Here is a 23952-nt window from a genome sequence, read left to right as displayed (position 1 = left end):
ACAAAAGCCAACTGTGAGCTATTCTATTTACCTTCCGTGGCTGGCTTTTCCACATCATCTACATCTACATCTACATGGCTACACTGCAGATCACAATTAAGTGCCTGGCGGAGGGGCGATCAAACTACCTTCACAATAATTCTCTATTATACTCCACTTTCAGAAAGCACACAGAAAAAATGAACACACATATCTTTCCATACAGGCTCTGATTTCCCTTATTTTATTATGATGATCGTTTATCCCTATGTAAGTTGGTGTCAATATAATATTTTTGCATTCATGATGTCCACCCCAACTCCTGTATCATGTCCGTGACACTATCCCATATCTCGATAATAACAGACATGTTGCCATTCTTCAGACTATATCAATGTCCTTTAATTCTATCGGTTAAGCATCCCACACCATGCAGCAGTACTCCAAAAGAGGATGGACAAGCATAGTGTAGGTAGTCCCTTATGTAGATAATTTTCATCTTCTAAGTGTTCTACCAATAAAATGCAGTCTTTGGTTCACCTTCACCACAACATTTGCTATGTGTTCTTTCCCATTTAAGTTGTTCTTAATTGTAATTACTAGATATTTAGTTGAATTTACAGCATTTAGATTTGACTGATTTATTGTGTAACTGAGGTTTAACAGATTCCTGTTAGCACTCATGTAGATGACCTCACAGTTTTATCAGTCAGGGTCAATTGAAAATTTTTGCACCAAACAGATAGCTTGTCTAAATTGTTTTGCCACTTATGTTGATCTTGTGCTGACTTTACTAGATGATAAACGACAGTGTCATCTGCAAACAACCCAAGACGGCTGTTCTGACTGTCTCCAAAATCATTTACCTAGATACGGAGCGGTAGAGGGCCTAGAACACTACCTTGGGGAATGCCAGAAATGACTTCTGTTTTAGTGAGTGACTTTCCATCAGTTACTACGAACTGTGAACTCTCTGATAGGAAATCATGAATCCAGTTGCGTAACTGAGACAAAATTCCATAAGCATGCTATTTGATTAAAAGCCGCTTGTGAGCCATGGTATCAAAAGCCTTCTGGAAATCTAGAAATATGAAATCAATTTGAAATCCCTTGTCAGTAGCAGTTAGCACGAGTAAAGAGCTAGTTGTGTTTCATAAGAATGATGTTTCCTAAATCTGTATTGGCTTTCTGCCAATAGACCGTTCTCCTCCAGGTAATTCATAATGTCTGAACGCAATATATGTTCAAAAATCCTGCTGCATATTGACATTAATGATATGGGCCTGTAATTTAATGGATTACTCGTATGGCATTTCTTGAGTATTGGTGTGACCTGCGCAACTTTCCAGTGTTTGGATACGGATCTTTCATCGAGTGAATGGTTGTATATGACTGTTAAGTATGGAGCTATTGCATCAGCATACTCTGGAAGGAACCTAATTGGTGTACAATGTGGACTGGAAGACTTGCTTTTGTTAAGTGATTTAAATTGCTTCACTGCTCCGAGGATATCTACTTCTAAATTACTCTTGTTGGCAGCTGTCCTTGGTTCAAATTCTAGAATATTTACTTCGTCTTGTTTGGTGGAGGAATTTTGGAAGGCTGTGTTCAGTAACTCTGCTTTAGCAGCACTGTCATCTATAGTATTTCCATTGCTATCGCTCAGAGAAGACATTGATTGTGTCTTGCCACCACCGTACTTTACAGTGGTCAGACAGAACATTGTGACCACTGACCTACCAATATAAACCCGTCCAGCCGATAGCAGCATCACCTGGTGAGGAATGATTACTACTACTACTACTACTACTACTACTATACCCCCCCCCCCTCCTGCCCCCCCGTGTGTAGAATGGGGAAGGCACACAATCTATCTGAGTTTGGCTGAGGGCAGATTGTGTTGGCCCAGAGGCTTGGCATGAACATTTCGGAAACAACTTGTTCTGTGTTTGAGTAGTGCTGGGGTGTCATTAACACATTGCGAAACCAAGGTGAAACCACATCCAGACCTCACGGGGTTGGGCGGACACCCCTCATTACAGGTGTCATAGGCTGGACAGACTGGTAAAATGGGACAGATGGTGAGCTGTGTTGGAGCTAACATCAGACTTCAATGCTGCGCAGAGTAAAAGTGTGTGTGAACACACAGTGCACCAAACAATGCTAATGATGGGCCTCTGCAACTGATGACCCATCCATGTGCCAATGTTAACGCCACAACATCGGCAACTACAACTGAATTGGGCATATGACCATCAGCACTGGCCGTTGGCACTGCGGCAGAGTGTTGCATCATCTGATGAATCCTGAAACCTTCTTCATCATGTCAATGGTAGGGTACGAATCCGTTGTCTTCCGGGAGAACAGCTCCGTGACTCCTGTATTGTGGTACGGAGACAAGTTGGTTGCAACTCCATTACGCTCTGGAGAATATTCACATGGGCATCTGTGGGCTCAGTGGAACTCATGCAAAGCACCATGATTGTCAAGAGTATTGTACACTGGTCGCAGACCATGTACACCCCTTCTTGATGATCATGTTTCCCGACAGCAGTGGTATTTTTCAACAAGATAGTGTGCCTTGTCACAAGGCCAGGAGTGTGATGGAGTGTTTGAGGTACACAATGGCGAGTTCCAATTGATGTGCTGGCCCTCCAACTTCACAGATCTGAACCAGATGGAACACATCTGGAATGTAATTCAACGTGGCATCAGAGCCCATTGCCTCTTCCCTTGAATTAAGGGGAATTAGGTGCACCATAGACCTTGCTGTTGGTGGGATGGCTTGCGTGCCTCAGTGACACAGATAGCCGTACCGTAGGTGCAACCACAATGGAGGGGTGTCTGTTGAGAGGCCAGACAAACATTCAGTTTCTGAAGAAGGGCAGCGGCCTTTTCAGTAGTTGCAGGGGCAACAATCTGGATGATTGACTGGTCTGGCCATGTAACATCAACCCAAAATGGCTTTGCTGTGCTGGTACTGCAAACAGCTGAAAGCGAGGGGAACGTACAGCCATAATTTTTCCTGAGGGCATACAGCTCTGCTGTATGGTTAAATGATGGCGTCCTTGTGGGTAAAACATTCCAGAGGTAAACTAGTTCCCCCATTCAGATCTCCAAGTGGAGACTACTCAGGAGGATATTGTCATCAGGATAAAAAAAAGCTGGCGTTCCACAGGTCGGAGCGTGGAATGTCAGACCCCTTAATTGGGCATGTAGGTTAGAAAATTTAAAAAGGGAAATGGATCGGATGAAGTTAGATGTAGTGGGAATTAGTGAAGTTCGGTGGCAAGCAGAACAGGAGGCTATACCTGAAGCCTAGACCCACCACCGTAGTAAAAGTTTATAAGCCAAATAGCTCTGCAGATGATGAAGAGATTGTAGAACTATATGAGAAGATACAAGAAATTATTCATATCGTTAAAGCATATGAGAATGTAATAGTGATGGCAATTGGAATTTGACAGTAGAATAAATAAGAGAAGGAAAAATAGTGGGTGAAATGGTCTTGGGGGAAAGGAATGAAAGAAGCAGCCACCTGGTAGAATTTTGCACAGAGCATAATTTAATCACCAGTAACACTTCGTTTAAGAATTGTAAAAGAAGGTTGTATGTGTGGAAGAGACCTGGAGACACAGGAAGGTTTCAGACTGATTATATAATAGTAAGATAGAGATTTTGGAACCAGGATTTAAATTGTAAGACATTTCCAGGGGCAGATTTGGACTCTGACCACAATTTATTGGTTATGAAACTGAAGAATTTGCAAAAAGGTAGGAAATTACGGAAATGGGGCCTGGATAAGTTGAAAGAACCAGAGGTTGCTGAGAGTTTGAGGGAGCACTAGGCAACATTTGACCAGAACAGGGGAAATAATATTGTACAAGATGAATGGGTAGCATTGAGATGAAACAGTGAAAGCAGCAAAGGACCAAACAAGTAAAAAAAGGCGTAGTAGAAATCTGTGGATAACACAAGAGATACTGAATTTCACTGATGAAAGGAGAAAAAATAAAAATGCAGTAAATAAAGCAAATGGAAGGAAGTACAAACATTTAAAAAATCAGGTTGACAGGAAGTGCAAAATGGCAAGCAGGAATGGCTAGATGACAGAATAAGATTTGAAAGCATATTTCATTAGGGGAAAATAGATACCATCTACAGGAAAATTAAAGAGGCCTTCGGGGAAAAGAGAAGCAGCTGTATGAATATCAAGAGCTCAAATGGAAAACAAGTCGTAAGCAAAGAAGTAAGAGGTGAAAGGAATATATGGAGGGTCTATATAAGGTAGATTAACTTTGAGACAATATAGACAATATAGAAAGGGAAATGGTCATAGATGAAGATGAGATGGGAGGTATGATACTGTGAGAAGAATTTGACAGAGCTCTGAAAGACCTAAATCAAAACAATGGCCTGAGAGTAGACGATATTCTGTCAGAACTACTGATAGCCTTAGAAGAGCCAGCTGTGACAAACTCTTCCGTCTCATGTGCAAGATGTATGGGACAGGCGAAATACCAAAAATCTTCAAGAACAACATAATAATTCCAATTCCAAAGAAAGCAGGTGCTGACAAGTGTGAAAATTATTGAAATATCTGTTTAATAAGTAATGGTTGCAAAATACTAACATAAATTCTTTACAGAAGAATGGAAGAACTGGTAGAAGATGACCTTGGGGAAGATCGGTTAGAATTATGGAGAAATGTATGATCATGTTAGGCAATATTGATCCTGTGATAGGTTAAGGGAAGGCAAACCTACCTTCATAGCATTTGTGGACTTAAAGAAAGCTTTTGACAATGTTGTCTGGAATACTCTTTGAAATTCTGAAGGTAGCAGGGGTAAAATACAGGGAGTGAAGGGCTATTTACAACTTGTACAGAAACCAGATGGCAGTAATAAGAGTTGAGGGGCATGAAAACGAAGCAGTGGTTGAGAATGGAGTGATACAGGCTTGTAGCCTATCCCTGATGTTATTCAATCTGTACATTGAACAAGCTGTAAAGGAAATCAAAGAAAAATTTGGAGTTGGAGTTAAAGTTCAGGGAAAACTTTGAGGTCTGCCGATGACATAATAATTCTGTCAGAAACAGCAAAGGTCTTGGAAGAGCAGTTGAATGGAATGGACATTCTTGCAAGGAGGATATGAGATGGACATCAGTGAGAGGATAATGGAATGTAGTCACATTAAATCAAGTGATGCTGAGGGAATTAAATTGGGAAATACGACACTAAGTAGTAGATGGGTTTTGTTATTTGGGCAGCGAAAAAACTGACTATGGCTGAATTAGGGACGATATAAAATGTGGACTGGTAATGGCAAGAAAAGCGTTTCTGAAGAAGAGAAATTTGTTAACATCGAATATAGACTTAAGGATTAGGAAGTCTTTTTTGAAGGTATTTGTCTGGAGTTAAACAGGGATGATAAACAGTTTAGACAAGCTTTTGAAGCATGGTGCTACAGAAGAATGTTGAAGGCTAGGTGGGTAGGTCATGTAACTATTGGTGAGGTACTGAATAGAATTGGAGAGACAAAAAACTTGTGGCACAACTTGACCAAAGGAAGCGATCAGTTGATAGGACACATTCTGATCACCATCTTAGTTTTGGAGGTAAGTGTGGGGGGTAAAAATCATAGAGGAAGGGGTCCAAGTAATGAATACAGTAAGCAGATTTGAAAGGATGTGGATTGCAGTGGTTATTCAAAGATGCTCGCTCAGGATAGAGTAGCGTGGATTGCTGCATCAGACCAGTCTTCAGACTGAAGACGACTATGACAGTGACCTACCAAGGCCTCATTGCTTCCACGCTATGATGCGTTGCCACTGTTATCTATGCCGAAGATGTACATACCAGCTGTTAAGTAGGTGGTCATAATGTTACGGCTGATCAGTGTATGTACAACAGAATTTCTTTGGGTTTTCTACCAGGTTTTCAGACAAAGTTTCATTGTGGAAACTATTATAAGCATCTCACATTGAACTTCATGTAAATTTTGAGCTTCTGTGAAAGACTGCCAATCTTGGGGATCTTGGATTCTTTTGCATTTGTTAAGCTTTTTTCGTTGTTTCTGGAACTGTTTTCTGACATTTTTTGTGTACCATGAGGTATCAGGTCCATCATTTTTTAATTTATGTGGTATAAATCTCTCAATTTCTGTCGATACTATTTCTTTGAATTGAAGCTGTATCTGATCATCACTTACATTGTTAATTTGAAAGATGGGGAGATTTTCTCTCAGTAGGGTCTAAGCAAATTTTTATCTGCATTTTTGAATAGATATATTTGTCATTTACTTTTGGTAGATTTGGGAGTTATGGTATTTAGTCTCACCATGACAACTCTGTGTTCACTAATCCCTGTATCTGTTTTGATGCTCATTAACAACTCAGGATTATTTGTTGCTAAGATGTCAAGTGTGTTTTCACAACTGCTTACTATTAGAGTGGTCTCGTGAACTAATTGCTCAAAATAATTTACAGATAATGTGCTTAGCACAATTTTGGATACTGTTTTATGCATACCTCCGGATTTAGACATGTATTTTCAGCAACATATTGAGGTTAAATTGAAGCCACAACCAACTGAAACTGAACGGTGAATATTAAAGGACCAGTACTCCATTGAGGCCAACTTTCAGTAAAATGAACAAAACTGCCTCATTCTGGGGCCATAGGAAGGTGTATTCCTTAAACAATTCTCTGGCTTCCGCTGGGATGTACTCCAGAAGTCTTTTTGAAATCTTCAAGTTTTCTTGGGTTTATCGGGACCTTTCCTGTGGGGTATGCTGCACACATAGGTAGATGATCGATGTGGTCCCAGAGGGTCTTCTTGTAAAGGATGAAAATGTGATTTTCCTCTGAATTTGTGGATTCATGAGCTTCAGTACCACCTTTTGAGACAGATCTGCCCATGAAATGAGAAAATAACAAGATTGAAAGTTTCATGTGTGCAGATCTAGGATTTTTCTGCATTTCCACAGAAATACTATACATTTGTTGAAGGTGCCTACCAGTTTCCTTGTCCATAATCTTTTATGATCAAACAGTCATGAACCTCGGTGACATGGATTTAATTGGTTGGCTGCTGCTGTAAATCAATTAATTCATCTTGCAGAGAGAAAAAATTCTGTCCCTCTTCCTCATTTTTCTCTTTACTGTGGAGAAATTATGAGCGCCGGGTAGAAAACAGTGGCCACAGAAAGGAAACAATTGAATGATTTTTTTGGAAGTGAATCGTATCTGATAAAGCAAGATGTAGGTGAACCAAATCATTTATTTTGTTTTGGTCAAAATAGTTATATGAATACAGATAAAGTTAAGTTTTGGGGGAATCAGACCAATGAAGTGCATCAAGAAAGAGAATACTTCATTTGACGATTTTTTGACTGTTCCCTTGTTGTATATGTAAAAATAACCATGTTGTCCCTCACATGTTAAAAGGGCCATTGTCGATACTATGCCCTTTTAATTTGCTAACCTCAGAAACTCATTCTTGTCAGTCACCACTGCACCTCCAGAAAGTGGCAGACAACAGTCCTTTCATGACGAAACAATGCAACTGCCCATGTTGAAACCAAAAATACAAAGAAATGAAAATCAAATAAACATAGACTACTGCCCTTATAACATTCACCAACACAATTGTATGAGATGGGTGTGTGTTTGAAATTAGACTCAAGTTTTCTTTGAACCTTTCAGCAATTGTATCATCTGAGTTGGGAGGTCGGTAAAAGTATCCCATTATTATTTTATTCTGGTTGCCAAGAATGACTTCTACCCCTAATAACTCACAGGAACCATCTACCTCAATTTCACTACAAGATAAACTACTGCTAACAGCAACAAACATGCCACTACTACCTGTATTTTAACTTATCCTTTCAGAACACCGTAAGGCTTATCCAGGTTTTGAGTACCTATAACGATTTGAGTGTCAATACTTTCTATTAGTTGCTTGGAGTTCTGGTACTTTCCAACACAGCTACAACAACTTATAACTGTTATCCCACTGGTTCCTAGGTCTCCATTCTTCCCGTTTGCGACTTGCACCCTTTGAAACTGATGCCCCTATTGTGTTTCCCCAAGAACCTCTAACCTAAAAAAACTGCCCAGTCCACACTGCACAGCCCCTACTATCCAGTGTAGCCACCTCCTGAGTGTAATGGACTCCTGACATATTTAACGGAATCTGAAACCCCCCCCCCATGCTTCACAGTCGAAAATAAATCAGAAAATATGGTTTCAAATAATCAAGGTATTGTTCATACTTATTTAATAATTCCATATATTCTGTGTGTGTGTGTGTGTGTGTGTGTGTGATATGATCCCTGGATGAGTGAATAAAGAAATAAATGTGCTAGTTAATACAGTTCATCCGTTCCAATCTTCTACAAAAAAAAAAAATAAAAATAAAAATAAAAATAAAAATAAAAAAAAAATTTGTTTATGCCAGAAAGTTGTCTGTTTTTTGTAGTGGGCAGTTTAAATTGTTTGCAAAAGTGGTACTATTTTTCATTATTTCCAAGTAATGACTCAACCTTAATCGGAGCTAGCCTGGTGGGTATGTATGTGATTTGCTCAGACATCCATCAGAGGTTGTATGGGTGAAAGTAGACTGGATGGTTCACTACTTCAAACTAATAATGCACATGGGTTCAAGTTGTGTTATTGGATACTTATATACATTACCAATTATATGCATGGTGCAAAATTTTTGTTAATGAAATGTAATGTTCATGAATCAAGGTTTTGAACATTCATGCAAATTGTGCCCTCATGATAAGTTACTATGATTTCAGTATTGAATTATAAATTAACTTTCTGTAGTGGTGCAAAATCGTAAATTTCTGAAACCAATTCCTTTGTTACACGTGGTGTAGGAAGTACAGAAGTTTGTGTCCAAATATTATGAACAAAAATCACTGTTTTTTCAATACAACAGACTTTATTTGCATGAGAGAATACATATTAAAGAATGTAGGCCACACTGATCACATTCTTGTTTTATGCTCTTTTGTCTGAGTATTAATCAAAGTTATCAGCAGAGTTGAAGCTGTGTGGATGATTTTGAATTGTGCTCGAGTATCTCAGTTGGTAAAAATTTGCTTTATCAAGGCAGGATACCAGGTTCAAATCTTTGCTTATAATTCCGTTAAGTCGTACTGCTGTGCATAGGCAATGGAAGAACTTGCTGTTGCCTGTTTTAAACATTTTTAATGCAGTTATTGAAACTATAATATATCTGAGCTAGTAATGTTAGACTGAATAAGGAAAAAGTTACATATTGCCCTATGTAGGGTTGGTTGATGGGTAGTATGGCTTCTCAGTAGAAACAATCAATGGTTAAATCATCCATGGTAGCAGTTAGAATGTGGCAGTGTATTATTATGTGGCCTTTCCCACTTAATATAACGGGGGATAACGTGTAGTTTCCTTAATTTGTTAAGGTTAAGAATAGAAAACGAAAACACGTATTGTTAAATGTACCTTTTGTTCTTCATTGCCAACAGCCTTGCCGCAATTGTAACTGGGATCCCGTCAGATTACCGAAGTTAAGCGCTTTCGGGCTGGAGTAGCACTTGGATGGATGACCATTTGGTCTGCCGAGCGCTGTTGGCAAGCGGGGTGCACTCAGTCCTTGTGAGGCAAACTGAGTAGCTACTTGATTGAGAAGTATTGGCTCTGGTCTCGTAAACTGGCGTACGGCCGGGAGAGTGGTGTGCTGACCCCATGCCCCTCGATATCTGCGTCCAGTGATGCCTGTGGGCTGAGGATGACGTGGCGGCTGGTCGGTACCATTGTGCCTTCCAAGGCCTTGTGACTAGTGGTCTACATTAATAGATATTTTAATTACTGAGAAATTACTTCTGTAATGTGTACAGCTTTAACTAGCTTGAAAATTAAAATCAGTAATCCCAGCTGTGCTGGGAACGGAAAAAAATCCAAGTAGTAGATGTAAAAGCAGTGTATGCTGGTGGGATGTTATGTTGTATATTTAAATTTAGATACTAGTTTGCGTAGTATAAAATTGCATACTTACTTTGTTCCAGGTCCTGTTAATTTTTATGCAGAAAATGGAATTGCTTCTTTACCTCACGCCATCGGAAGAAATTAAAAACGATGTGCTGCCTATGATATATAGAGCATTAGAATCAAATGTTCAACAAATACAAGAATTATGTCTTTCAGTGTTACCAACATTTGCTGGACTGATTGATTATCCTGCCATGAAAAATGCTTTGCTGCCCAGGATAAAGAGACTGTGCACGTGGACTCAACATGTATCGGTATGTTTTTTTCTCCTTCTAAAATGGAAAAACATTATGACTAGGCTATCCTTGATATTATTGGTATGCGGAATGCCCCCCCCCCCCCCCCCCACACACACACACACACATTTATGTGGTAATGTAGATGATGTGTAGATATATTCTCCACAAGCCACCTTATGTGTGTATCACTGTCACTTCCCCAACTTCATAGTCCAGTTGCGAATGTTCTGTGGAAAGAACTGCTGTTGGTAAACTTCCGGTGAGCTCAGAGCTCTATGATTTTACCTTCATGATCTGTTTGTGAGATAGAGGTCAGAGGAAGAAATGTATTGGTTGACTCTTCTACAAAAGGTTCTAACAAAATTTTAACAGTACAGCACACTGTATGTCTTCTAATGCCTGCCACTGGAATTCTGTCAGCAGTTTGGCACTTACTGAATGAATCAGTGATGAAACACGTTCTCTTCCTTGGATCTTCTCCATTTTGTGTATCAATCCCAGATCAACAGTCAATATTTAACTGTTGGCTGAACCAGGATTTTGTAAGCTGCCTTCTTTGCAGGCCGACTATACTTCCTGAAGATTCTTTCAGTGGATGATTTTATGTGGCCATTGCACTTTAAATCGCTCCGTACTCATATTTCCAGATATTTTATGGATTTGACTGCTTCTGCAATTGTGTTATTCAGTGATGGGTCTTTCGGCCTATTTATGTACAATGCATTACATTTGTTTATGGTGCCTCATCTGCCAATCCACAATTCATGCACCAAGTGTCAATTCTCTGCAGGTATTCTCATATTTCACTAAAATTTTGTAGTGTTGTGAATTCTATGTGTACATAATCATCCTATGGGGAAGCCAACATTATCTCTCTGATCAGTTCGTCACTGCAGTCTGTTGGGTAATGAAAAGTTTGATGCAAACTTAGTGCCTACATGCTCTCTTTTTCTCACATTTGATGTAGTAGTGCTTCCATTGAAGATTAAGGCAGGCTGTGAAGTCATCACCTTTGGACCGTAGATTCCAAACCTGATGTGTTGCTACCAGTGTCGATGTTACGACGACACTCGTATGTCCTGTTAAAACGCAACCAAGTGTGTTACTTGTGGTAGAGATGCTCGTGAGGGCGATTCCCCGCCTCCTTCATCCTGCTGTACCAATTGTGATGATGACCATGCCACCTCCTTCCAGGATTGTTCCATATATGTTGATGAGCGGGCCGTTCAGGAGAATCCGGGTGAAGGAAAAGTACCCTACCCTGTCATGACAAGTTGTTGGGTAGTCGAAAGCCTTGCATTTTACCATCCGGCACTCTTCTTGCTATGCCATGTGCCACAGAGGACATGGCCACACAGATTTGCGGCCTCCAATTCAGTACTGCAGCTGTGAAATTCCCCAGTATCGCAGTAGCATCCCCGTCTCCTTCTCTTACAGCTGTGCAACAAGCCACCAATTCTTCGCCCCCAGCAGTGAAATCACGAGCTTCACAACCAGCAGACCAGAAAGAACAAAAGGAACCCTCCTGCGAACAATTTGTATGTCCCTACAGCCAACAAACGTCTGAGCCTTCATCTGCTGACAATTAAGGCTCTAAGAAATCAAACAAAGGCAGACAGTCTTCTCCTTTCCCAATTCAGAGATCCAATTCGAAGGTGCCGCCATGTGATAACTGTCACTAGTCTGATCTCTGTTTCGCCATTGCGTACCGTCTACCGTTTTTCCGCCCTAGTGCCAGCAGTCTGACCCATGGGGAATGTCGACACCTCCATAGATTTCAAGGAACAGGATCCTCCTGCCTCTGCAACCTGTAGCAGTGAGTCTTCAAAGGCTGGCACACAGCAGTCATCTAGGTGACTGCCCTTTGTTCGTTTCCTTCTCCCCATTCCCCATTATGACTCTTTTTCCAATGGAACGTTCATGGTATTAGATCCAACAAGGTGGAATTACGACTGCTATTGGAATCGCAGTGTACATTTGTTTTCTGCCTCCAAGAAACTAAATTGTGTCCTCACAACCTTTTTGACCTCTCACGTTTCCTCCCAGTCTGCTTTGGCCTTATCCCTGCAGGTGGCATTCCATCTCGTAGGGGAGTCATGCTGCTCGTTTGGGATGATGTCCATAGCTAAACCATCTCATTGAACACCCAGCCATTTCATCTTTTCTCTCTGTAACCTCTACATTCCTTCATCATTTGCTGCTACCAGTGCAGATTTACACCAGCTTATTAGTCAGCTGTATCATCCCTGTTTGCTGCTTGGTGACTGTAACGCCCACCACCCCCTTTCGGGCTCTTCGAGAACCTGTCTGAGATGTTCCCTATTTGCTGAACTTCTCAATCAACTCAGCTGCATCTGTCTTAACACACCCCACTGAGGAGTTGGTCCAGCTGATATATGACCAACTATACTTGCGACCTATTGCAGTTCTCCATGGACTCTTCTCTGAGAGAGGCGTCTTCAGTAATGTGTTGATCAGCTTTGCTCGTCAAGCACCGACAATGGCTTTCGCTTTTCCACTGACAAAACCATTTGTATGCACTTCTGGCAGCACAGTGGGTTTCTTCTGCCATCTTTACATCTTGATTCTGTTGCTCTTCTGTTTGTTAAAACTATGAAATTCCAGGGGCTCATGATGATAAGAAACTTTCTTGGTCCTCCCACATGTCTTATGTGGCCATATGCTGTACTTGGTCCCTCAGTGTCCTATGTGTCGTAAGTAGCACTTCTTGGGAAGTGGATTGGACCACCTTGCTCCATTTATACCGATCCCATGTCCGTTTGAAACCAGTATATGAATGTTGCATTTCTTAATGTGCATGTCTGTCCATGTTACGCATTCTTAACATAATGCACTATCATGGAATGTATTTGGCCACTGGTACCTTTTACACTAGCCCAGTGCAGAAGTTGCTGAACTACCACTGTCATACTGGCATGATGTCCTCCTCTGTGGATACGCATGCCATTTGTCTTCCATGCCTGGCCACACAGCCTATGCCCCCTTTTTCAATGACTCCCTTCATTGCCAGTTTGGGGTGCACCTTCTTATCTGTAACCTCCAAGTGTTCACTTTTGACTATTGCTGCCTGTGATGTTCGCGATGGGTGTGAGCACTTCATTGCCTTGGCTTCATGTGGTGGCCTGTGTTTGTATTAGACTTCATTCCCTTGCTAAGGAAACTGCTCTGGGTTTGATCTATCACAGTAAGTTTTTAGACCTTCGCACGCAACTTAGTGACAGCATCTTCATGTACGCTGATGGCTCTAAGACCTACCATGGTGTCAGGTGTGCCTTCATCATTTTCACTGACCATTTTTGGTATCTGCTTCTGGAACACTGCTCAGTATTTACACCAGACCTCTTCATCCTGTATCAGGCCATCCAATACATCGAGCAACACAGGCTTTTTAATTGTGTCATATGCTCAGATTCTCTCTGTGCCCTTTAGAGCCTCAGTGTGCTGTACGCAGTCCACCCTTTACTGCAATGTGTCCAAGTAAGCTTTCATTTGCTTGCTGTTGAGGGAGCCACTGTGATGTTCATGGGGATTCCTGTTCACATCAGTCTGATGGGAAATGAGGCTGCAATGCTGCTTCCAAGGCTGCATTCTTTCTACCTCAGCGTGCTAGCTCTTCCATTCCTTCAGATGATATCTGTGTTGCCGCGTGTCGGTAGGTGGTGTCACTTTGGCATCACCACTGGTCTTCTCTTCACAGCTACAAGCTCTGGGGAGGTAAACCTCTCCCAGTGGCTTGGCTGACCTCCTGGCCCTCAAATCCTGATCATTTTAGCTAGGTTGCATATTGGGCACTGGCATTTTAACCATCACCATTTGCTATGTGGGGAATCCCCACCACTTTGTGCTCATTGTCATCAATCTTTGTCAGTTTGCCATTTCCTGACTTACGTTCTCATTTATATTTGCCATCTGAGTTATCAGCCGTTTTAGCAAATGATGTGTGGGCTGTCGACAGTGTTGTTTTACTTTTTATCTGTTGTAGCAGTATGGCGAAGGACATTAAATCTTCGGTTAGAGACCTCCACTGTCTCTGTGGCATATTTTGTGGACCTTTCTCCAAGGTTGTTTTTTAGCTCTCTTTCTTCGCATCAATCAGTCTTCTGTGTTTCCTGATACAGAAGTAAGACTTCCAGAAAAGAGCCTCTGTCAGGAATTCTAGTATTGCGCCAGTTACCATCAGTCTGCCTGTTCTGACCCCCTCTCTATCCTGTCACTACACCACATTCACGAACACTCCCTTGGGCATGCCTTACCCAAAAATTCAGTTCTATTTTTCTATTGACCAAGTTTTTTCGTCAAGTGTTCCTCCCTGTAATCAGTGAGTGCCCTAAGGAAGATATCAATTATAAGGGTGGCTCATGAACTAGAGACAAGACAGACCTATGTCTTTACATACACAAGGAGTAGCAATCAACACTCCTTGGGTAATGGGTGCAGTGTCTTTACAGTGGAATTCATGGCAGTCATGTGTGCCCTTCACTATATATGCACCAACACCCAAGTCAATTCTATAGTAATTCCATGAGCCATCTACAGGCTATAATACATTGTAATTACCAGCATCCATTGGTAACTTATACAAAATTCCTATTAGACTTCTATAACAATGGCAAGACATTAGTATTCCACTGATCCTCCAGTCATCTTGCGATTCTGGTGAATGAACTTGTGGATCGCCTTGCCAAAGAGGCTACCATGAAGGACACTCTGGAAATAAAGATATCAAGATACAACTTCTGAATGACAGTGTATCACTGACTCTTAGTGGCGAGGAACAGAGAATGGATTATAGACTATAAAAAATTCTGTGACTGTCTGTTGGTCTTCCATTGGACTGTCGTGCCGTAAATCTCCAGGCCTCTGACTTTGCTGACCCGGGCCTCTGCCTTTGCTGACCCGTGGACACATCCTACGACAAGCTGCCCCACTCTGCTGTAGTTGTGGCACTCACCTGACAGTCGTCCACATTCTATTGGAGTGCCCCACCTCTGGAGGGCATGGTCACTCCCTGAAATCCTAGGTGGTGAATCAGGTTTTAAATTTTAGCAATCAGAGTGTACTGTATACATTTATAGGAATCTTTCATTATTTTGGTCCTGCTGGGGCTGCTTTGCAGGCATGGGAGGTCGCCTCTGCTTTTTTTTATTCATTTATTTATTTTTTTTATCCACTATGTTTACTGCCAAGTATTATGGGACAGCCTGCTGAAACCCGTCAGTCTGATACTGCTGATAACCAAGATGGGAAGCCTGTATTTGTGACAGTGTTGGCAAGTTGCTTCACAACTTCAGTCATATCACATATCTTTCTCTGAAAGGCAAGTGGTCGTCTAAGTAGTATGTGAGCTTCCTCGATGTGTGTAGTTTTGCCACACTCATTGTGATGTTGAATGCAACTATACAGTTTTGGGGAACCTCTTGTACAAGCTAGACCACAAGTTACCTTCTAGAGAAAAATAAGAGAGTGATTGAAATTTTGGAGCAGTGTCCCGATATGAATTGAAACAATGGATTCAGGCTTCCATCATGTTGGCTGTGAGCATTATCCAGCCTCTTGGCTGACATCATTTGGTAGGCTGCCCCATAAACTGTAGCAATAAACGAAGTGCTGAAGTCAGGCAACACAGTGTTGTTATGGCTACCATTGAGCACTGGAGAACAAAATACTGTATTACTGTACTGGCTTGCTCTCATTTGCTGATACCAGCCAATAGAAATTAAAATACACACTATGATAGTTCTTACCTCTCCACTTCAGCAGTCATATCAGAAATGGAGTTCAATGATATTCTTGATAAACTGAATCTGTGATCGGGACGAAATTAAGCAATAAGACTTGACTGAGAGCTGCATCAAACCAGTCTTTGGACTGAAGAAGAAGGTAACAACAACAGCAGCAGCAGCAACAACAACAACAACGACAACAACAACAACAACAAGACGACTTGAACACAGCATGGGTTTGTAGTGAATACCCACGTGGGCAAAAAATTGGACTGTAGAATATAACGTCACGTTACTGAAAAAGTTTCATTGGAGATTTAAACACAATTCCTGATAAATCTCATGATACTAAGCCCTTGTGGATTTATTTATTTTTGGCATTCTGTGTCCTCCTCTCATTGCCGGTGTGTTCTCCTATTGCAATATGTTCCCCATCCCCCTTTCCTTCCTCGCTCCTGCCTAAATCTTTCTTATTTTTCTCTGTTGGTACTGTGGCAACTGTTGTCCCTAGTGTGTGCTAACCCCCTAACACAAGGTAATTTGTAATTTATCTTTTACCACTTGTCTTTTTACTTTCTTTTTATTAACTGTTGAAGGAAAGCTAGTTTGGTGTGTGTTTATTGATTGTTCACATTTTAATCCCATTCCATTGCATTTAGGCAGTCATCTTGTGGCTGGAGCTCACTTTTTTGTTTGCTTTCAAACATATAATTATGGAAATATGATTCTGTCTTGAGCAAAAATTGATGTCTGAAGTAAACTTCATAAAAAGTTTTAAAACATTCAGTTTTTAGAACAATAGTGTGTGAAATACCTGTTAGAAATGTGAGATTGTGGGAAATTCACTTTTCAGTTGTTCTAATATCAATATGTTTCACTCCATTTTCTTGTTGTTTTGCCTGCAGGTGAGAGTAAATTGTCTAATATGTATAGGGAAATTGTTGGAACATTTAGATAAATGGCTTGTTCTGGATGAAGTTCTGCCATTCTTGCCGACTATCCCCTCACGTGATCCAGCAGTATTAATGGGAATATTGGGTAAGTTACCTAAGTTACATTATCTGTCTTTTTCTTTCTCCATAAATGCATTTATTTTATTGATCATATAATTATTATACTTGGTATGGGATTAATCAGTCCATAGCTTCAAAGATAAACTGAAAATAAAAATGTGCACTATTCTGTCTGGACATTACAATGATTGTTGATCAGAAACACAAATTAAGGTATGTATAAAACCATGAACAACATACATCTGGTTTTCAGGCACATGTAGATGTTGTTGCATGACTGGATGTCTTTTTTCCCCACAGGGTTCACTGCATTTACTTATCTATCATTTATCAGTCATGGTGCAGTAGATAAGTGTAGACATATATGCTAGATATGTCTGCCTGGATGCAGAAAGACAATCAGGAGTCACTTAGCACAGCTTGGAGAAAAGAAATATGTTTGCTTTGAATTGATGTTGTTGGATTACTGGTCACAATGCACTGTGAGCAATACCAGCGAAACATATCCGTACAGCATGCGTGATGGAGTCTGTCTGGCTACTCTGTGACTCAAGTGTGGCACCTCTCCACATTCCCACCCATCCTGAGTCAAGGGGAGACGGAGGCCTGCCATGTTGCTGATGTAAGGATAACCACGATGTTACCTTGATACTTTGCCAGAAGATGGTGGCAGTGACACTCATCACAACTTCAAACCATTTTAACATGCTCACTCAGCTGGAAACCCAGGAGCTTTATGTAGGGTAGTTAAGGCTGAACAGTAACAGCATCACGTAGAGGGAGCAGAGGTATTCCTGGGATACCTTTCCCATGGAGATTTGTTTTTCTACTTTTAAATTAGTGAGGGATAGGAATTAGCTGAATCTGAAGATATGAAGGTCTTGTGAAAGGAAAGAGGGGAATTTTTGTGGTTAAGCAGTCAGGGTGGTGACAGATCTCATGGGCTGGTCAGCATTTAAGAAAAACAACGCATAACTGGATTTTAGCTAGGGATAGGGATACTTCAGTGTTAAACTCGACACGCTAAACTTAAATACCTCATTTACAACCTGTGCCATCTGCATCTTTCCCCCCCCCCCCCCCAAAAAAAAAAAAAAAAAAAAAAAAAAAAAAGCAGCTTCTCTGAAACACACAGAGAGGAACTGTCCTTACAACACATCCTTTGATGATGCCATTTTCCTTCTGGCCTCAACCTCTGCTAGTCTTTATCACATCCCCCTCCATTCCTACCTCCATAATACCCACATCAAACATCCTGCACTCAAACCCTCCTCTCTGCAATCTTCCTTTTCCTCTTTTCTACCTCCCCCACCTCCCCCACCCAATCCACTCTTCAACACTGTTGTGCGTTACACACGGCTCCCCGTCTGCGTCAGAGCAAATTTGCTGGTGTTGTATTTCTATTCCACACACTAGCAGTCTATCACTCCCAGCCATCAGCCACCCTTTTCCAAAACAACCTCCACAACTACGACCCCTCCTATCTCCCCTCATTACTCACTCTACCTGACAAAGCAACATTCTGTTAGTCTTTCCTTGGCTGCTGAAGGACAAACACAAGTAGACATCCATCTGAGAATGAAGAATGTGTACGGGGCAGCGTGTCTGTCAAAAATCCACCATTGTGGAATGGTGCAACAATGGGTGAGTTAGAATCCAGCAATGTACATCCTAAGGTCATATAATAATTCATTGTCAAAAGCTTGCCGAGTCTACATGGCTCAACTTAAATGCACTGAAGATAGCTATTAAATAACTGAAATCTATACCTGCAATAAAAATACAGATTGGACACGCAACTGATTGCTGAATTGCTTTTCCTTTTTTGAAATTAACTACAGTCGCTGTGTACGACAATGCCAATGGAATTGGTTGGTTGACGCCTTGAAGGCTCAAAGATTCCTGTCGAACGAAGATGTGGAGCAGGCTGTAATGGACTTCTTCACACAGCAGGACATGGTGTTTTACCAAACAGGTATCTTCAGTATTTGTGTTGATGCAATAGTTGCCTCAACACTCACAGTGATTTTGCCTGATCAGTATACCAATTCTGAACTGTACAGCCTTCGAATGGAATCTTTTTGATTGTCCTCTCGTACTGTCGTTGAGTTTCCTTTATGTCATCCATTTTGGACACTGTAATGGGAACACAGGCACATGTACACCATACACAGAAATCAACTCGAAATGTCCAGTTCACACCTGAAAGTGCAACAGACAGAATCAGCAGAATGACACTTCTGTCTGGTGCATCATGTGGCAAACTTTCTTTTGCACTGCCCCCATCTCATTTACATTTTCACTAGTCTACAACAAGTGAACATTCAACATGCTTTACTGTATTCTATGATGTACTTTATCAGCATTCTGACCGCACAATATGTTCTTTTATTTCTTTTATCCAAACTGTGCTAAGCGACTGCTGATTGTCATTCTGCCTCCAGGCAGACATATCTGTTATGTATGTCTACACTTATCTACTGTGCCATCACTGATAAATGATAGATAAGTTATTGCAGTGAACCCTGTGGTGAAAAAAGACATCCAGTAATGCAACATCATCTACATGTGCCTGAAAAACAGGTATGTTGCTCATGGTTTTATAGATACCATAATTTGTGTTTCTGATCAATGTTCACTGCTGGTTCCTTTTTAATGGACTGTACTAAACTGATTCTGGAGCTGACTTCCTTACACATTACTTGACATAGTTCCTTTCACACATCTCTTCCACATATACTACACATTTCACCCAAGCTTCGTTAGCATAATGCTCAAGAGGTTTGTTTGTAAGCTTGACTGTTGTGATCCTTTTTGTTAACAATATTTAATGAGAGCTCAGTTCAGCTCAGTAAGATTATACGGCCAATGATATGGAAGAAATACAGCTTTGGGTCCTTTTTCTTTTGCGTTGTGGTTCAGTTCATAATCCTTGATATCTCTCTAGCTTTTGCTTGGGTGAAAAATTTTAGCTGCGAAAAATGGAACACTTGTGCTGCCGACCTTCAAGGTGCGGTTTTCTGCAGTTGAATGAAAGTTTATTTATTAACATTAAAGTGAACAACAAACATAGAAATAGTACAGTGAGCATTAAAACACAATTTGAGGGGGGAGTGCCGGCTGCCCTGTCTTCACATAGTCAAGGGCTCAAGTAGGCGATGTGGCGGATGTCATGCCATATGCACGTGACCTACCACAGGCGGCGCCTGGTGGCCAGCCTGCGCAGTTGCCATTGTCGGACTATTCAAAGTGTAGGGCACCATCGGCTTGGAGGTGCAGTGTGTATCCAGGTGTCGCATACAGGGTTATAGCATCCCTCTCCTCTAGGGGAAAGGACACTCCTCTAACGTGAGCATCAGGGCAGCTGATGAGGCACCTGTGGCGGGTGCTGCAGGTGGTGGCGGCATTGGAAGGGGATCCTGGGACAAAAGTGGTGAGTAGGGGTGGAAGTGGTGCATCCACGGAGACATGCGGTGCCTCCCCCCCCCCCCTTTCCCGCAAAGTACAATAGGCAAGGACCGGCGATAAGGGCACTGGCAGTGTCTCGACACCAGAGTCTTTGATGTGATGGAAATGCACCAGTGGTGAAGGTGCTGGCCACTTGGGCAAATGGCACTGGGGATGCCGATGGTAAAGGACCAGAAAGCTACGGCCCAGGCAGCGATGGAAGTGCAGGTGGCAGAAAAGCGAAGACCAGCAACAAGCGTTTGGGTACCGGACCCTGGATGTAATTAGCAGGGCACTACATCAGTAGTGTGTGGTGTAAGTTGAGAATTTGGGTCTGACAGTAGACATGCCAGGGCTGTCCGTGCGGTTGTGGTCACCACTGTGTCTGGGTGGCATAGTGGTTAGCACATCTGCCTAGTAAGCAGGAGACCTGAGTTTGAATCCCAGTCTGGCACAAAGTTTCAAGTTACTCCATTGATATAAATCAGTGCCTACAGGCAGCTAATGTCATTAATTCCTTTGTATCTTGGATCACAGTAGCTGCAGTATCAAAATGGTGTCTTATTCTGTCAGACATCTCAGAAAGAAGAGACACCACATATAAAATTGATTCTGCCTCAAGCATTAGCTTTAAAAGGTTTATTGTTATTTTTGTAGTGAAATATCTAGAAGAAACAACACATTGACCCAGAATGAAATTTCCATTCTGCATTTTTCATTAATTTTTGACAGTTTCTTAACTTAACACATTTTCAGTTCCTCTACAAAAAGATCGATTAATATGTTCCTCTAGCAGTCTGACACAGTTGTTAATGCTTATTCTCCACTAGACACACACATCACTATTTGCACCCAATTCAATCTCCCCTTTGGGCTTGCTTTCACTTTATAGTTTTATGAAGTAGTTGTTGCAGTGTCATATAAGGAGACCACACGGCGATTGGATTCTCATAGCAGTTTATATTGTTTATATTTACTGGTACACTACATTCTGAACTCTAATATGTTTCTCAAAGCAGTGGTACGCAACTCTCAAAAAATTCTCAAGGTAATCAACTTTTAAGGTTTCTGAGCACCTTTAAAACCCTAAAGGAAGATAGATTTTGTGACAGGTGACATGGATCTGTAGTAGAGTGCTTGTTTGCCATGTGGGTGGCCTCGGTTCTGTTCCCAGCTGATGCAAATTCTTAAACAAACCTGCATACTCTACGAGCATTTGCATGCAGTGCAAAATACATGACGATAGGGGAAAAATCTGTAGTACTCAATACATAATCACTGGTTTGAGTCTCATTTCAGTCATTAAATTCCTCTCCCTTCCCCCCCCCCTCCCCCCTCCTCCTTCCCCCCATCCCCAATTGATTTGGAATACTTACATCATTTAAATATAAAATTCATCAAATATATGCTAATTAACACACATCTAATTGTAATTTTTATGATGTGTACACTTTATTTCTAATATTATACTGAACACAAAAATCCAGTTTTCATTGCAAATGTAACTTCTTAATTACCAATCTTTTGAAAAATATTCCTAATAAAGATAGTTTAAACTAAAAAGGTTTCAAATCAAATTTTTTTCATGTTTCTATATTCACTTAATGCCCTTAGAACGTGCACCTTCATTTGGAAATCTATACTGGCAGGGAATTGAACCCAGGCCACGCACATGACGGCTGCACACATGACGGCTGCACACATGACGGCTGCACACATGACGGCTGCACACATGACGGCTGCACACATGACGGCTGCACACATGACGGCTGCACACATGACGGCTGCACACATGACGGCCGCGCACATGACGGCTGCGCACATGACAAGTAAACACACTATCACAGAGCTGCACTGTCTATTGAAGAAGCAATCTCAGTTTAGGATGGGAAAGGCACTTGGAAAATTTAGGTCAATTTTCTCGAGAATTTTTGAGTGTTGTGTTGAACTGCTTAGCAGATTGATATTGCATTCTGAACTTCATGTACTGTAAATATAAGAAATTACAAAAATCTGATTGCCATTTGGTCTCTCTGACAGTGGGGCAAGCTGTTGTAAAGCTATGATGTTTTTTTGTTTCATCTCATCAATATTTTTTTCAAATCCTGTGGTATTTGTGGAAATTGAGGCTAACATTGATACACTATTGTTCCATGACCGCGAAAATCTCCACTGCTCTAGTGCCATATCTTACATTCCACCACTTCGTTGTTTGTGTCTGCAACCATATCCCTATAAACAATTAGCATTGGATCTTGAAACAGTTTATGGCCTGCATGACTAATATTTAAAGTCTTTTGGTGTCGGCAGCAGGGGGGGGGGGGGGGGGGGGGGGCGGCAGCCACAGTCTCATTGCAATGCTCAATAATTACTGTTCTGCTAACTTCCAGATAATTGACAGTTGTGGATACCTTTTAGTAAATAAAAATGTTGTTTTCATGCTTGCTTAAATGCTGTGAATGCAGTGACAGGTTGTTTTTTCAACTGTACAAGAAGTTACTAAGTGGTAAACACTAAACTGATGTTGAGAGTTAAAACCCACATCATTTACTGCTGATAATTTTTGTAAGTCTTTAAACTCTTTCAGAAATTTTACAAGTCCCTAGACCAACCTCATCAAAAGTTTTACACACTAGTAGTATCAAAAAACATGCTGCACATCCGCACAGGTCTTGCATGTATGAAGTTGTGCAAGCAGCTGTCCCTGGCCAATATTAATGCTGCCCTTGGACATTCATCTGTTGTTTCAAAACACACAAAATACATTTATTGTACATATCACTGCCAAAACAATACAACTAAATATATAGCATAACTTGCTTATATAGTGATACCTTGTACATGTTGAAATATACCAGTTTCATTGCTTTTTATAGAAAAGTCTGGCATAATCCCTCTTATCGGTTACACACGAACAGAAACTATATTAAACTTATCGCTATCCCAAGTACTGTACATCAAGTACATCAAACAGGACTATTATTTCACCAGTTGTTACATCACCATGTAACAACTGGTGAAATAATTTTTAGCATTTAGTTTGTGATTTACAATGAGATGACAAAGATCATTGGGTGCCTCCTAATATTATGTTGGACCTCCTTTTACCAGGGCTGTGATAACCTCACCATTGAGCACCCATAAACTCAAACCACACACTCCTTTTGTCACTTGTAGTGCAGCAACTCAATGGGGCAGGGACGAAAGTTGTTGGAAGTTCCATGCAGAAATATTGAGCCATGCTGCCTCTATAGCCATCCGTAATTGTGAAAGTGTTGCCACTGTAGGATTTTGTGCATGAACTGACCTCTCAGTTGTGCCCCATAAATGTTCTGTGGGATTCAAGCAGGTGATCTGGGTGGTCACATCATTTGCTAGAGTTGTCCAGAATGTTCTTCAAACTAATCATTAACAATTGTGGCCCTGTGACATGGTGCATTGTCATCCATAAAAATTCCACCATTGGTTGGGAAAATGAATTCCATGAATGG

The 23952-nt window shown here is 41.1% G+C and overlaps 1 protein-coding gene across 5 annotated transcripts in view; it reads left to right on the top strand.

The window, feature by feature from the left end:
- The window catches only part of LOC126248858 (SCY1-like protein 2), a 197455-nt gene that overhangs the window by 116403 nt on the left and 57100 nt on the right, over window positions 1–23952 (top strand). For all 5 annotated transcript variants that reach the window (XM_049950291.1, XM_049950292.1, XM_049950293.1 and 2 more), the window contains 2 exons: window positions 10036–10272; window positions 16907–17039. In XM_049950291.1, the coding sequence (XP_049806248.1) occupies window positions 10036–10272; window positions 16907–17039 (370 nt within the window). The remainder of the gene's footprint in view (window positions 1–10035; window positions 10273–16906; window positions 17040–23952) is intronic.

This window comes from Schistocerca nitens, chromosome 3 (assembly GCF_023898315.1).
Source record: "Schistocerca nitens isolate TAMUIC-IGC-003100 chromosome 3, iqSchNite1.1, whole genome shotgun sequence".
Taxonomy (NCBI): domain Eukaryota; kingdom Metazoa; phylum Arthropoda; class Insecta; order Orthoptera; family Acrididae; genus Schistocerca; species Schistocerca nitens.
The sequence above is the reverse complement of the archived record's forward strand: the minus strand, read 5'-3'. Positions and strand labels throughout refer to the sequence as shown.